The following is a 17,152-nucleotide window of genomic DNA, read 5'->3' as shown; positions in this document are numbered from 1 at the left end:
CATCATAATAAATGGAAAACAATAAAAAATTCGAGACATTATATAGAGTAAGCAGAAGATTAAGGTAAAAGGAAAATGATGAGTTACTAATAGTAATTTTGATTTCCAATCAGTCTCGCTGAGATTTTATTGGGGAAGCTGCTTGAAGTTCGCCGAGAGGGTTGACGAAATTTACATATTATATGAAGTTCGTCAAGGGGAGTAACGAACCTTGTAAAAACGACAAAGTTCGCCGAAAAAAATGGCAAACTTGTCCCTGACAAAAAAAAATTCAAAAAAAAATTTAAATAATTTTTTTTAAAATAAAGTTTTTTTTTTATTTTATATAAAAAATTCTCAAATTAAACCCTATTTATAATTGCACCTAAGCAAAGCCAAAAAGAAAACATAAGACTTTGTAAGTACAACATCTTGAAAAGGCAGAAACATATTGCCATAAGATGTGTATTTTGAAGAACGAAATTGCATATTTAAAAAACGTTTAGCTGGCACGTATGTACTCTAAAAACACGTCTTAAAGATATTGATCTAACAATTAACTCACTAGTCTATTTAAATAAGTATCAAAAACTTAAAATTCGCCTGGTACATGAGTAATCCATTGACTAATGACAAACTTTTAATTGAAAAACAAAAAAAAAGTTATTGATTGAAAAAAAATTATAAAATTTAAGTTTTAATATATTTATTATATATTTATTAAAAATTTAAAATATTCAATTAATAACAACTTTAACATAAGCAAGTGCTTAGAATTCCATCTCTCCTATAACACCTTACTTCCACACTATGTTTACATAAATTAAACAAGAATTTATAGATAGTACAATATCTGTCAAAAAAGAAATACCCTAAATTTCATTTAGTGAGACCTATTTGAATGTGAAGAATTCTAGTATATTATTGGGCTCATTTTTTTAGATATTAGACAAGGTTTGATATAATGCTCTAATATTAGATGCTATAGTATTTTGTAAAATTTTGAGTGTGATAAAATTTGCAGAGGACAAATTGTTAGAGCAAAAATTTTATTTTAATTCATCAGTAACAATATGCGAGGAACGGATTATTTTTTTAAATGTTTATAAAGACAATATACGGGTGTATTTTATTATTTTAATATTAAAGTCACAATAACGAAAAGTGTATTAACAATACATGGAAGGTGTATCGTAATTTTTTTATTAAAAAAATATAACTAGAGTATTATAAAAGGAGGAACGGATATATTAGGTTTGATTAGGAATATGAGAGTGTCTTATTTTCTTAAGAGTGTAAGAGTATAAAAATAGAGAGGTATTATTTTAAAAATATATTATAATAGTCAAATCTTTCTCAAAATATTTGAGGGTGTGAGTTTTGTATGTGCAAATCTATGTGATATTATTATTTCTTTTGCAATAGCATATGGAGAATTTAACAGTATACTTTGTCAATATGTTGATAATCAAGTATTAAAGAGATTCACAAAATTTTTTTATAGACAGTCTGTGTTAGTATTTAGTGGTTTCGTTCAGTTTTAAATAATGTATGTGGTTGGCAAAGCAAGTATACAAGGGATATTTTCGATCTATCAACCAACACGGGCACAAGTGTCTGTTATCGAGTTATATGTTGAGTTCGAAGAATTAGTTGATGTTGATTTACAGGAGCCTATCATCGGACAATTTATAACACTGAAAGCGAAGAGGAATTTGAGGGCACTTATCATATTGTTGGTCTAACTAAAAAAATGGGTGAAGATAATATAATAGTTGAGTCTGACGTTGTAGGTGTGGCAAATATACTAGCGAGCCAACATCCACCTAAAGAGCCTTCTTTCATGCATACTTTGGATCTATACGCTATGAACTCAACAGAGTTTTCTGAATATGTCAATTATTATTATTATTGAATCATATAGTAATAGTCAGAATTATTTCTTGTTATTAGTGTAGATCCTGTTGTTACAGACGGTGAATTTGTTGTTGACATAGAGTTTAGTTTTAGAGAGCCGCAGACTGTTATTGCAGCAATTAAAAATTATGCCATTCATAGGGGATGTGGATTATCAAGTGTGTAAATCTGAGATAACCACATTTTATGCTAAGTGTGTACAATACAGAACAAGTTACGATTGACTTATTAAGGTAGTCTTATTAAGAGAAAGTTTTGTTGGGTTATAAGATAGTACAATGGTAGTCACACAAGCACTAGAACTAGATCTTCTCAAGATCATACCAAGCTAAACTCAGACATGATTGCAGAGGTGATAAAGCCATTGATTGAAGCTGATCAATCTTTGAAGGTAAAATCTGTGATTGCAAAAGTGCAGTTAAAATTCAATTAACAAGTTATCGCAAAGCATGACTTGCTAAACAAAAGGCAATTTCGAAATTTTTTTGTGGTTGAGAAGCTTCTTATGAATCTTTGCCGTTGTAGTTTGAAGCAATGGCACAAAAAGATCCATCAACAGCAGTCGAGATCGAAACTTGATGAGTTTGGAAAACTCCAAATTAATATGATGATCAAACATTATTAAAATAGTAATTAGAAATTATTAAATTAATTTTTGCTTCAAAATTGTTTACTTAATAATTTCTATGTTGCTTGCAGATTTTGGTCATTGGGTATAAAGAAATTTGGAGCCCAAAATGTTGACAAACATTCAGCCCTTGGTACAAAAATGTTCTAAACATTGTGGCAGAATGGTTCTTGTGTTAATTGGGCCAATAATACCAATAAGAAGCCCAAAACCTTTTCTTGAAAGACCAACAAAGCCTTGGTTCGAAATTAAAGAAAAGAGAAAGAAATCAGTGCATGCTTTACACGGTTACTCTCTTTCAATGGGTTATGGAATTCAAACTTTAATTAACTTGGATTTATTGCATGCCTTGGAAACAGGAAAGAGAAAGTTTCAAATTGATTTGATGGCCTTTAATGTTTTACACGTTACTAGGCAAAGGCTATGGGAAGTTGGTTTTAATTGATTTTAACTGATTTCACTCATTACTTCCAAAGTTTTCTTTTCTCTTCTCTCTCCTCTCTCTCTTCTTCGATCACGTCACAGGAAAGAAGAAGAAGTAAGTTATCAGAGAAATCATGAGAGGAGCTAGGAAGAAGCAGAAGGCTAGGGTGATGGCCCTTGCAAATATAATATCTATAGTATGGCGTGGCTAAGATCTTTACCACTAATGGTAAGAAGTGGTGAAGAAGCCTCAAGATCACCATGCCTAAAATTGGTGGCAATCCAACTCGGTCAGAGAAGAAGATCCCTGGGGTATGGCTCGTCTCTACTTTTTGTTCATCCATCACTGAAGGTAGCTACTGTAGCTACGTGGAGGAAGAAGCAGAAGTGGAGCAGAGAGTTGTCAAGGATCAAGGGTTCATCAAGGGTCAAAAATCCTTCTTGGGGACCAAGTTAAGATGGAAGGCTCAGATTGATGAAGTTTGATGAGAAGGGATGAAAGAGAGGTAATTGCATGTTGGTTTTGCTTTCGGTTCCGTCTCTCTTCTCTCTGTCCGAACTGATTTTGATATTGAAGAAGAAGAAGTTGGCTCGGTTGGACCGGTTTTAACTTTGGAAGCTTCCCCTTCTATAATAAGGGTGAACGGCCAAGGCTTGAAGCAAGGAGAGAAAGCACAGAGTTCTCATAGCTACCCAAAGCTAACAGAAGTTCTTCTCCTTCAATGTGTTTCATTTTGTATTTTCTTTAGTTTTGTCTGTCTTGAGTCTCATGGTGAAAAAGACAAACAGAGTGAGGTTTGTAAGAAAAAGCCAGTGAGCGGAAAAAGACAGAGGGTACAAAATTAAAGAAAAAGTCATAGATGTCTTAGAGGTCCTTTGTACATCTGTGTTGTGTATCATGATTCTGTGGGAATCCCCTTGCAAGTTGGGTTAGCACTTAGCAGTTGAAAGCTTGGTAGGTGACCAAGTCAAGTTCAAGATTGGAGATAGATTCTAGAGTTGTTCCGGATAGGAAGGGTAGTTCCTAGGGAGAATTGGTGTTTGTAATCAAGATGATTATAGTGAAATTCCATCATTGTTGTGATGGAGACTGGATGTAGGCTGCATTATACTTGGCAGCTGAACCAGGATACTTCTTGGTATGATTCTCTCTCTCTTTCTTCTACTCCATTTCTGGTTCTGTTGCGTAGGAAACAAAATTGAAAATATCTCCTATCTGGTTATGAGACAAAATGAAAATGTCTCTTGACTAGGTACGAGACAAAAATAAGAAAAATCTCCTAAAGCTATTTCAAAGGACAGAAAGTATCACTCAGAAAAAAAAGGGCTAAGATTCAACCCCCCATTCTCTTAGCCACTGATTACCATCAAAACTGCACCAACATATCAAGGGGATGAGATGGTCTAGGATTTTAGGATATGATGCGGGTATTTTCGGGATTTTACCTTTGCATTAAAGCATTTAGGAGATGCAAACCAATCGTATATGTAGATGGCACACATCTGTATAAAAAATATAAAAGAGCTCTATTAATTGCAGTTCTTAGAATGACGATGACAATATTGTGTCTCTTGTGTTTTCTGTTGTTGAGGGTGAGATTTATGATGCATGACACTTTTTTCTTACTCATTTGCACACACATGTGGTGACTCGGAATGGTGTTGGACGTATCTTTAATTGACACGACTCTATTACTTAAGCAATAGCTCGTAGTAATGGATCATGGGAGCCTCTGAGAACTATCCGTATATTTTGTGTTAGGCATATAGCATTCAACTTCTTGAAGTATTTTCAGGCACCGTATTTGCAGAAATTGATAGTAAACTGGGTATGTAAATTATTTTAAAATAACAGCGTTAACGTTATGCGATGATACTTATTGTATTTGTTTCCTTGGTTATTTACAGGCTATTGTAGGATTGTGCGTGAATTTAATGTACAGTATGCAAGATTACGTGAGCATTGCAAGGCTGTGAAACATAACCAATCAATTGTAGGTGAGTCTCATATGCCTTATTATAACATTGCATATATCCTTCAGATGCTTGATAGTGCAATTAGGACCACGTTGTGAGCTTCTGCAAGAATAGTAGCTTTTCCATGAACTTTTTGTTGAAAATCGAACTGCTTCCTTACCCTATCTGATGCATGTTATTCAATGCACTCAAATGATATCAGTGGCACGATTGCACTCCGTATTAAAAGATGCTGTAAGATGTCATTTGGAATTACAATGTTTCCCATACAATCATGATTGTACGAGTTTCACACAAACTGCAAAAACATAACAAAAAGAACGTATAAATATAAATACAAAATAATGCACAATAATAAAAAAAACTATTAAATATAACAAAAAACTTACCCTGTTTTTAGGAATATCATGTAGTGACTGCCTGATATGAGAGAAGATCCATTTTTTGTATACATGAAATTGTGAGCACCAATCAATCTAACTGAAATAAAATAAAATCCTATTTTTCCAAACCGATATATTTAAATAATATATTTAAACAATACATATTAAATAATATATATTAACATATTATATTAAGTAATTTTACCTGCACGCAAGCAGAAAGCTTTGCGGCGACTGCACCGGTGCTAGAATGGTAACCGTTCCCAAGCCTATACACAAAGCAGCACCAATGGGTCATCCACATCCTTGCAATTAGAACGTGATGCCTGACATAATGCCCTATACAAATGTGGCAGGCAACCAGAACCCTAACTAAAGTCCTTAATTTCAGTAAAATTTTGAAGCAGAGGCAAGAACTTTCAGTAGATTGTCAATCCTGATTTGTCACAAAATAAATTTGTCCCAAAAACAAGTATATATGAATCGACATACATCTGTCTGCCGAGTGCGGTATCCAACTACACGAATCGCTTTAGAGTGCAAAGCCATGCAAGTTTAACACCACTTCCTTTGTGATCAGCTGTAGTAGGTATAGTGTCAAATTGTATCATGAATTTATTTTTGAGGCCAATAGTATTGCTATCTTTAAATCCTGATACTGGCATACCATTTGTTGGGAGTTCAAATATAATTGCAACATCTTCCAAAGTAATTGTGTATTCGCTATGTGAAAGATGAAACGTTTGGGTTTCTAGACGCCGCCGCTCAATCAAAGCATTAATAAATGCATTGTGTAAAGTAAATTTTCAATTTAAAATATGTGATAGAATTCACTATTTTATAACCCGATTTTAACTCGGGGATCATACGTATCTTGGTGAAGATATCTTGATTCCAAATTTTTTGAACTCTGAAACAAATTGAATAGTAGTAGTAATAGTAGTAAAATGAACAAATATAAAAAGTAATTACATATGGTAGACGTTTAAGGTATCTAAGAATGTGATCTTCAGGACGCGTGATGTCACGAGCCATCTGTTTCCTTTATTTCTTTTTGAAAAAAAATATATTATGTAATCTTTATTTAGTATATCTCTAATATTAAATAAATATATTTAAAATATTTTATAGATTAAATTTTTTTAATTGCTACTGCCTACTTATTAAAATTTAATAAATATATTTAACAAATTATTTCTCTAACCTCTACGACCTACTTATTAAATAGGGCAATTTATATAAAAAAAAGTAGATCTCAAAATTACATGAATACAACAATTAAGAATCCATTACATACGTGTACAATTATGTATCTATATAAATAGTTACACCCCTATCGCGGTTTATTCGTTTACACTTCTTTAAGGGATAAAAGTGCAAGGAAAAATTTCTTAAGGTAGTAAATGAATATCGGTTTGTAAATCCATCATGGAATACCCTCCTATCATACTATTATGAATGCTCTAGGAGTAGATGACAAGTTACATGGGCACCACATCACATAATACTTCATCACTGTATCTTCCAATAAAGAACTGTACACGGGCTTGCTTCATAACCTTCAGTTCGTTAGCATCACTTAGCCACTCCAGTTTGTACGGGTTATTGTGTTTGGTGCTTTTTAACCCCAATCTTTCAACCATAGTAGAGCTAGCAATGTTTGTATAACTTCCAGCATCAATGATCATGAATCCAACTTTGCTTCCCAACATAACTTTTGTTTGAAATATGTTTTCACCTTGTTCTTGACGATCGTCCTTAGCTTGGACATTTAAGATCCGCCTAGTAACAAGAGTCTCGCCGCTAACAGTATACTCAACTACATCTTCATCATCTATAGCATCCTCCAAATGTAGAATGTCCTCACACCCATATGAGTTATCAGAGATTCTAAGAAAACATCATTCCCTTTGATGACCATTGTCCGTTTACTTGGACACTCAGAAGCGTAATAACCAAATCCGCAACACTTAAATCAAATAATTTCACAATGCGGTGAAGGAAATTTAGATGTGTGTAAGAACCCGTTACGTAAAACCATTTTAATAAAAAAAATTTAGTGCGCGGAATAGATTCAAAATTTAGAAGTTTTAATTTGAAAATATAAATGTGAAATTTGATTTCAGTGAATTTTTCTGAGCTGGAAAATATATTTCTTTCGAAAAGTTTTTGTAAAAATGCGCACTGACGCTTAAGCCGGTAGTACCGGCTCTGGTCTGTCCAGTACTGCGTATTTTGAAAAATAATATTTAGAAAATTGATTTGTTGTTTTGAAAGGACAAAAATAATTTTAGAATTGAAAACCGGGCACTAATCTTAAAGGTTTTGGCCCAAAGTGGGCCAAACGGACTAAAAACGCTAACGGGTTGGACCGGGCCCAAACCGAGCCCAAGGCCCAACATATATAAGTTCATTAAATGAGCTTTGAGTTCATTTTTTTCAGAAAAGAAAGAGAGAGGGACGGTGAGAAGAGAGAAGAGAGAAGAGGGTGGGGTGACACTATTCACCTCCACCTTCTGGGAGCCATATCTTGAGCTACGGGGCTCCGATTGACGAGCCGTTTATGGCCACGCGAAGCTCTCGACGAGCTCTATGTTTCTATTTAAGCAAACTTGGTAAGAAATTGCGTCTCACTTCCCAGTTTTGTGCACTAGGTTCTACACGTTTTTTGTTTGGTTTTTGAGCAAGTTTTGTGGTTTTGCTTGTTTAGGTGATCTCTAGTAGCGGGTAATTGATGAGTTTTACTCATACTCTCGTCGGATAAGATAAAGTTCTACTAAATCCTTGTGTTTGGTTATTTTGTGTATCTTAGGTTTTGATGTTGGTATATATATGTGATGTTAGATTGAGTTTTGGTGTTTGTTGGAGTTGGTTGAGGCTTTGGATCGAGCTTGGTGGTTTCATTTTGGTGTTTGGTGCGTTTGGAAATCGGCCAAGGTATGATTTCATTTTCCTTTATGTAATATGTAATGTTTCTGGATACTTAGGCTAGTTGACCCTAAGATAGGATTGAATGTTATTGGTGTATGAATATTTATATGTGAATTGATGATAATTGTGGGTTGTATTGGATTATTGTGGTTGATGATGATTATTGGGAATTGTTGGTGTTATTGAGTGTTGATGATTGGTGTTGTTGATGAGGATTGATAAATGAAGAGGTGGTGTTGTGTGAAATGAATCCAAATGCTAGTGATAGTGATTATATGATTTGATGAGGTTGTTGGTATTTAATGATTATGAAAGTTGATGAGGAATGTGTGATTTATTGTGTTGATGAGGGATTGATGATTATTGAGTGTTATGGTTGTTAAGAGTTTTTGGTATAGTTGGTGGTTCATTAATGATAGTGATAGATTGATGATTGGTGAATGTGTTGGTGGAGGATTAATTTTAATGTTAGATGTATTTGATGTTGGTGATTGAGGATAGTGAAATGTGAATTAGGTTGGATTTTTGAGTTGTTGAACGGTTTAGAAGGTTGTGTGATTGAGAAAATGGTTGAAGTAGTGTTTGTATAAATTTTGGGTTGTTTTAGTATGGTTGATATATGATTGAATTGGTATTGGTTTGAGGATTTGAGGTTTTGGGTAAAAGTAGATTTTTGGTAAACTTTTTCTTATCATAACTTTTGCCTCGGTTTTCAAAATTTGTTGAATTTAGTTTAGAAATAAATATTATTGAAAACCCTTCAATTTGATATAAAGTTTGTAAAATTTAGAATTTTGTAGAGGAAGTTATGATCATTCAAAGTTGGTGTTGAAAATCTGAAATTCTGCACAGTTGCAGAATTTTAGGATTTCTGATAGGTGCACACGCACACCCTTGTGCAGACGCACAACCCTGCGAAAATCTTATTCTGTGCGGACGCACAGACCTGTGCATACGCACATGAAGGAAAAGGCTCTCTGCTTGCAGCGGTAGCACAGCTTGTGCGCGTGCACATCAATGAGGAATTACGACCTGTGTGCACGCACAAGTTGGGAAGGGTCGTCTGTTGGGGGCGCTAGCACAGGTTGTGCGAGTGAACAAACTTTATAAGTTTTAGTACCTGTGCGTACGCACACCCCTGTGCATACGAACACTTTTAAAATCTTCCTGGGCATGCGCGCACACACCTCTGTGCGTACGCACACGCCCTGTTTCATAAATTTAAACTTTGTTTTCACCTATTTCACCTTCCCAACAAGATTGTAAGCTTCTATAACACCATTTAAGGCTTTTAGGCTAAAATTTGAGTATGGGAATAAGGGAAATAGGCTAAGGATTTTAGTTGATGATTATTTTGAAAAGTTAAAGGACGGAGGCTTAGGTTTCTGGTGTATTGAGGATGGGTTTGATGGAGTGCGAAGGAAGAATGGTATATGAATTGAGAATTTGGCAAACTAGTGAGTTTTGAGAAAGGAAAGTTATGAATTAATGATGGTTGTGACGAGTATGAGTGGGAGTGTGATATGAGCAGCGGTCGCTGAGATTGAATGTGTGATTACGATATGCATTGTTCTCCGTCGTAGAGGCTGTGGCAGTCTCCCGCCTACGTTCGGATGTGAGAGTTGAAGTTGGGCTTCTCACTCACATTTCTCGTAACCAGAAGAAGGTGGTAGGGCACGCTCCCTTGGAATGTTTCCCTCTGAAAGGAGAAGGTGGTAGGGCATTAACCCACGGAATCATGCGACAACCAGAGGAAGGTGGTAGGGCACGCACCCTCAGAATATTTTCCTCTGAAAGGAGAAGGTGGTAGGACACTCATCCCTCATAATTATTCCTCCTTATGCGCAATAGAAAGACTAATCCGGGAGTTGTCGACCGGATTTGCTGTCGGGTTTGGCACAATAACCGATATGTGATATCACAGCCAATAGGGCAGACATTCATCATGTGCATTTTCTATATGCTTGCTTGCTTTGTTTACTTGAGTTTGCCTAATTGTATAACATGCTTACTTGCTTCTTGAATTACTTGCTGTAAATGAATACTATCTGTGTTTTACTTGCCTGCATTATTTGTGATTGTCTGATGCTAGGAGGTTAGGTAAGCGGTGGTGATGGGATCGCACGGATGTTAGGTTGGCGAGGGCTGTGGGATACAGCGGTGTAATTAGTATTAGTTAGAATTCCCTTAGGTTTAGAAAACCCTGTTTATTGTTTAAGGTTTACGTTAATTATATTCTATTCTACGCTTGAATATCAGTATGTGATGTGAAGTTCTTGGAGCCTTACATCTTACATCATTGGGCACTGTTACCATACTGAGAACCTCCGGTTCTCATTCCATACTTTGTTGTTGTTTTTCATATGCAGGTCGTAATCTACTTCGGTGAGATTGCGGACATGGTGACAGAGAGGAGTATGGTTCTTTTCTTATTTATTTCTGTTTTACTTTTGTCATAGTATTCTCTCACCTTTTTGTATATTTATCTTTATGGCCTTAGAGGCTTATTTGAGAGATAGGTTGTATAAACTCTTTTAATTCTAAAACTCTATATATATCTTTCTATTTGTAACTAGTCGGCTTAAGCTCCACAAGCTGCGGCTAGTTCTCTATGATTATTATATTCTTATATTTATATATGTTTTATTCTCTTATACCTATACGTTGTATCTTATGCGTTAGTGTGAACGTTTCGCGCTTTTGTAATTATGTCTTTGAGCTTATTCCTTCATCGGACTTCTAGATTATATTATCTTATTTTATATATACCTCTGATTAACCTTTGCTTTACGGCTAGAGGTAAGGCTTAGGATAATTGGGGTGTTACAATGTGGAATTAGGTGAATTCTTCTTCTTGTATTGGTATGTAGGCTTCTCCTTTGATTCTGCAGTTTGAAGCCATTCTTCTCCCCGAAATTAGCACATCTAGATTCCTATCTTGAAGTAGGGTTAGAAGAATTTCGAAGCCCCTTTGCTCTTTGCTGTTTTTCCACCTTTATAACCAGATTTACCAAGTCTTCCATTTGTACAAACGGTTGAAGTTCAACGACATTTGCAATGTCTCGGTTCATCCTACTCAAGAACCGTGCTATAGTAGCTTCGGACTCCTCCTCAATATTTGCCTTAATTAGAAGCATCTCCATCTCCTTATGATACTCTTCTACTAACTTAGATCCTTGGTATAACCTTTGGAGCCGTTGATGTAGTTCCCTGTAGTAGTAAGAAGGTACAAACTGTTGTCGCATAACCTTCTTCATCTTCTCCCAATATTGAATTGGTATTTTTCCAATCGATTTTCTATTTTTCTCTAGCTCGTCCCACAAGACAAGGATATAATCTAAAAATTCTACAACCGCTAGTTTCACCTTCTTCACCTCAGAGTAGTTGTGACACTTAAATATTAGCTCCACCTTCCGTTGTCATTCTAGGTAAGCCTCTTGATCACTTTTGCCATTAAATGATGGGATGCGCATTTTGATAGTATTGATGTTACTATCAACATCTTTCCGTTGTCTATGACACCTGGATCTGGACAAAGCCCCTTCCTCGGACTCCTCAGATTGATTATGAACATATTCTCGGGACCGTGCTCTTCGAGCAGAAGATAAAGAATTAATTCTTGAATCCATGTCATCAAGACACTGTTGAACCCTTTCAAAGTGGCGATGGCTTTAAGTTGGAATGTCAGTTTCGTTCTGGGATCTCTTCCTCTTCATCCATCACAAATTGGATAGGTTTTGTTACCATTGAAGAACCTGCAAAAGAAAAGACCTTATAAAACTCTTCTCACATGTATCACTCGATTGAAGGCACTCGTGTTTGCACTCAATTTGTGACTTTTTCCTCTTTTGAGCTTACGTAATCCGTCATACCTTACTACGATTTACATTTAAACTCTTCCAAAACATAAATCGTTATACCCATACCACGGTTTATACTCAATGATCTACCAATGATCTAATTTTAATTTTAATTTTGAAAGTGAACAAATTTAGATTTCAACATATATTTTATTACGAATTTGAAAAACTCAACCGATCACCAAAAAAAGTTTAAAAATAAATAAAAAAAGAAAAACCTGAAACACATTGCTCTACTAAATAATATTTTCTATAAAACATATTTATTATTTAATATATTTCATCAATGTATATTATATAAAATATATTTAATATCTTTAAATTAAATTCTAATTTAAATTTTCACAATTATATTTATTTTTATATTTAAATAACTTAAATTTAAAAATATATTTAAATTTAAAATATATTTAATATTTATCACTAATTAATATCATAATCATACATAAACATGTAATAAAAATAATCTCTAATTATGTATTATTTGTTTTTTCTAACTACTAGTTGACACTAGCTAATTTAAACAATAACTATAAATATGATTATTGTTTCTACTTTAAATTAAAAAAATTAGAAATATATAATTAATCTACTAATTATAGTATTATTATTAAAATAACTTGTTAAATTTTTGAGGAAAAAGGAAGCTTGATTTTGAGGATTTATTTTTACTATAAATTAAAAAAATTATTATCTTTCTAAAAAATTTTTTTTATAAATCACTGATCGAAAACTAAACTCAAATTCTTAAGTTATTATTATCGTCTCCAAAAATATACAGGAGTACTATACAAAAATAAATCGTATTTAATAATGTAGTAGAAATGGTCCTTTCTCATATCTTAATTTTGAAAAAATCTAGTTTAGGTTAATTTTAAAAAAATCTAGTTTGGTTTAATTTGCTACAATAACAATCAATATAATCATCTCTAAAAAATACACAGGTATATAGAAATAAGTCGTATGTACTCCTATGTATTCTTGTGTAAATGATTAAGATGCAAGAGATTATCATCGCTAAAATATGCCGTTGTGGACAAGATCAATATTATGAATTGGATTCTCCGTTCCCGATGATCCTTTGCCCTTTCTACATAAGGCTTGCCCTTTCTACATAAGGCAGTAGTTCATGCTTTGTATTTAGATTAAGGTGGTAAACATTGGACGTTACCGATGATCCTTTGCCCTTTTTACATAGGGCAGTGGTTCAAGAATTTGGAGATGAGACTGATATAGAATTGCTTAAACGGTTAGTGTGCTTTGTATTTAGATCAAAATGGTTTGTAAGATAGTCTAAGATGCATCTAATGAATTTAACCAAAAAAGTTTTATCTAATAGTCTAACTTTCATATTATCATACTTTTTACCTTACCATTCTTATAATATATATTTTTTTTGTATTTTTTTAACTGGTACAGGAACAATTTAAGAATTTCTTAGCGAATTTTAATAAAAATTATTTTTGTGTACTCTTATGTACTCTTAGCGAATTCATGTTAAACAAAAAAATCATATTCTAAAAATTAAAATCTGTTTAATTTTTTTCAATAACTATCTCACTTTTCTCTTCGATAATAAAATTTATCATTAAATATATCATTGTGCTGCAAACAATATACAACAATAAACTATTATTTAACCGTTTTATTTAATATAATTTATAAATGTTTACGCTTTTCATCTTGAATATATATTGTCTTCAACCTCGAGAACGAAGTATATATAATAATGAAAAGGACTTTGTTAGATATAGATGATAGTTTTTGTGAATAATGAGTTCTAAGATTAATCCAATAAAGTAAAAATACACTATATCTCAAATTATCAGTACATCTAATGAATTAAACATCTGATATATCCATTATTCAATAATTATATTGTTAGGGATGCAAACAATGAGTAGCGTGCTGCATTGAACAAAATAATCAGAAAAGTAAAAATAAAATAACACCAACAAACTACCATCTAACCAAGGGCATGGTCCACAAAACCATTCCTGTGTAATAAAAGTTCACGTGAAATTGTATTTATATAAAGTTAATAATTAAAAATTATTAAATAATAATATATTAAATTATTTAAGAACAACTGTACCTAAAATCTACCTTCCTTTATTCTAATTCTCCCCCACAAAGCTTATTAATTACAGGCTTTGTTTTGGCCACTCATTGTAGGTTGATTTGGGATCCGAAGCAAATCATCCATTTCTTTTGCAAACCTCTTCATAGCATTGGCAGGCAAGTAAAGTGGAACTACAACACTTTCTTCTCCATTTGCATTCTCACAATCCATGAGAGTAAGTTCTCCAAAAATCTTGTCGCCACTTATCCCACCATACACTGCATTGCCCCACCCAAAATCCACTTTTCTAAACCCAATACGTGTCACCTTTGACACAAGAAAAGACCATGCTCTTGTAGTCAAAGGTCGTCCCTTAATCACCATTAAATCTGCTAAAGAATGCATGTATTCTTCTGTTGGCTCGGCTTTCGCTTTTTTTATTAACTTTACAATATATTCAAATGGATTTTCACATAGCTTCTCTACGGTGGAGACCGCCGCCGGAAACGATATAACGTTTCCATAATAACCGATTGGCATGGGAGGGTTAAATCTAGCACGAGCATTGACGACACAATACATTCGAACTTCTTTTTCTGGTGGTAGTTGCAATGCTTTTACAAGACAATACCAGAGGCATGCAGTGATAAGCTCAAATCCAGTGTATTCAGCGGATTGATTTAGAGTCAAGCAGCGAAGAGAAGCTATTTCAGTGGGTCCAAAGAAGAAATTTCGTTTAATCATGTTTTTGTCATCAATAATGGTTTCCCATTCCTTAATATCTTTTGCTTCCTCAAATTCTCGATGGTTGCATGTGATGCGTGGCGGGTCTCTTGCAGTTAGAAGCTCCCTACACCAAACGGGTAGAATGGAAGGTTGATGAGAGCCTCGAGAGATTTCAGCCATGGCGTTCATGAATTGCACAATACCAGTTGCATCTACCATCGTGTGGTTCACCCGTATGCCGACAGAAAAACCGCCGCACTTAAAGCGTGTGACCTGAGAAAACAAATGATAGTAGATGTATTTTAGAACTTTGTTAAGATCGGAAATTTATGAATTAGTTTCTATGTGAGAAAAAAAAGGAAATTGATTTAATAATTTTATAAAAGTATATGTAAAATATTATATGAAGAGTGCGAGGAGCCAGTAACTTTTGTGATTTGTAACTATCAAATAGCCATCAATAATGATTTTAATTGTGTGAGATTGGTGTGAGATTTCATCCAATAATTTATTTTTCTTTGTTGGTTATATATCGGCCAAAATTTAATAAAGTGGACTTTTCTATATTATATAAAATGAATGAATAATTTTTTGAGAGAAACTCATACGAAGATGGTTAGAATGGTCTTGACACGAATTAAATGAAATTAAATGAAATTCACTTCCAAATTCAAACAATTGGAAAGATAAAAATGTTTGAACCTGTAAGAGTAAAAGGGGACAGCCGATAATTCCATCTGAGCCAGGAACATTGTAAAGCAATTCCTTATAGCAAGGGAATGGAGGTTGAAGAGCTTCACCAAGTTGATGAAGTGGCACGTCAGCATCGGCCTCAATGAACAATACACCCTCTGCAGTGCAATCAACCATCAACTTGCCGCCATGACCCTCCCTAAGCCTACCGGCAAACGGGTAGTAAAACACAAGTGTTCTTGAGAGTGCATCTCTTATCACCTTTACTGGGTCTTTTCCTTCTATTGATGGATTGTGACGATATATATTTATGATTGGAAGTTGGTAACGTAGCCCTTCTTGATCATCTATGTCTGATAGTTGTTTAACTTCATGGGGAGTGGGCGAGGCCGGAGCCACTAGCTCTGGTTCGCACCATTTCACTGTAAACACTACAGAGGGAGATGATGATGAAACCATTTTGCAAATGGGAGAGATTGTAACAAGGGATAGAAAGAACTTAGCAAATGCTCTATTAGTATTTCTGATGTGTGCTAATTAAGTGTAGTCACGAGAAAGGGATGGTCAACTTGTCTTTCTTTTTTTTTTCCCTAAAAGTTCGCAATACCGTTCAGCGGCGTGGGAATACAAGCCGAAACTATAGCGATTTTGTAGAACAGAGAAAAAGGAACAACCCAAGATATTAGCTGCCAGATTCCTATAGCAATAATAACTCTTTCTTACTTTAGCTTGGTTTGGTAAAAAAATTTTTGAAGAGATGTTTATGCTTGTGCTCAAATTTTTAAAAGATCCAAATAGCTTTGAAAGTATTTAAATAGAGTTTTTAAAAGTTAGTTTGTGCTTTTTTAAAATTTAAAAGTTTAATATAATCTCATATATTAACTACTTTTCAAATTTAATATTCTCATTTATGTTTATTATAATATTTTTAAATTTTAAAAATTATTTTACCAAACATAATTGTTGTTGGATATATTTATTAAAAATTATTTTTAATTTGATTTACCAAATATAAATACTACAATTTTTAAAAATAAAAATTTTACGAAACTAAACTTTAGCCTTTTAAATTTAATTAGTTGTTGCAGACAAAAAAAAACAGAACAGTTGATAAAATCCAATTATTCCGATGAAATCGGAATTTAAAATTGAGTTATTGGTAGCTTTCAGTAGCTTTCAAGCAGTAGGGGGCCTTAGCGGTTTAATTATACAGCAATATATTTTTTTTGGTGACTATTATACAGCAATATAATCATTTTAAACTAGCGATTGAGTAGCAATAATTTATACTCACATTTATAAAAATTTCATATATTATGTGCTTCTGCTGGAACTAAGATCGTGGCTTTCATTGGACAAGCAAGCCTAACAACTCTTTGACTTAGTTTGGTAAAAAAAAATTTAATAAATATTTGTGCTTTTAAAAATTCAAATTTCTCGTTTTATGTTTAATAAATAAAAAATATCATGTACTTGTGTTTACAATTTTTAAAAAATCGAATATTTTTAAAGTATTTAAAGAGTTTTTTAAAATTGACTTGTGTTTTTTAAAATTTAAAATTTAAAAATATAA

General features: G+C 33.5%; 1 protein-coding gene across 1 annotated transcript; it reads right to left on the bottom strand.

The window, feature by feature from the left end:
- Positions 1-14,114: 14,114 nt before the first annotated feature.
- Positions 14,115-16,044, bottom strand: LOC107491852 (benzyl alcohol O-benzoyltransferase-like). Its single transcript, XM_016112765.3, has 2 exons — positions 15,589-16,044; positions 14,115-15,159 (listed from the first exon to the last, which is right to left on the bottom strand). The coding sequence occupies exons 1-2, from the start codon at positions 16,036-16,038 to the stop codon at positions 14,239-14,241; spliced, it is 1,371 nt and encodes a 456-aa protein (XP_015968251.1). The 5' UTR covers positions 16,039-16,044; the 3' UTR covers positions 14,115-14,238.
- Positions 16,045-17,152: the final 1,108 nt, after the last annotated feature.

This window comes from Arachis duranensis, chromosome 6 (assembly GCF_000817695.3).
Source record: "Arachis duranensis cultivar V14167 chromosome 6, aradu.V14167.gnm2.J7QH, whole genome shotgun sequence".
NCBI lineage: Eukaryota > Viridiplantae > Streptophyta > Magnoliopsida > Fabales > Fabaceae > Arachis > Arachis duranensis.
Note: the sequence above shows the minus strand (reverse complement) of the source record. Positions and strands in the feature narration are given on the sequence as shown.

Excerpts from the sequence above, each read along its gene's own strand:
- LOC107491852 (XM_016112765.3), bottom strand. The coding sequence starts at position 16,038 with ATGGTTTCATCATCATCTCCCTCTGTAGTGTTTACAGTGAAATGGTGC. Across the intron at positions 15,160-15,588 it reads GTCCCCTTTTACTCTTACAG|GTCACACGCTTTAAGTGCGG; the intron begins GTTCAAACATTT and ends TTGTTTTCTCAG.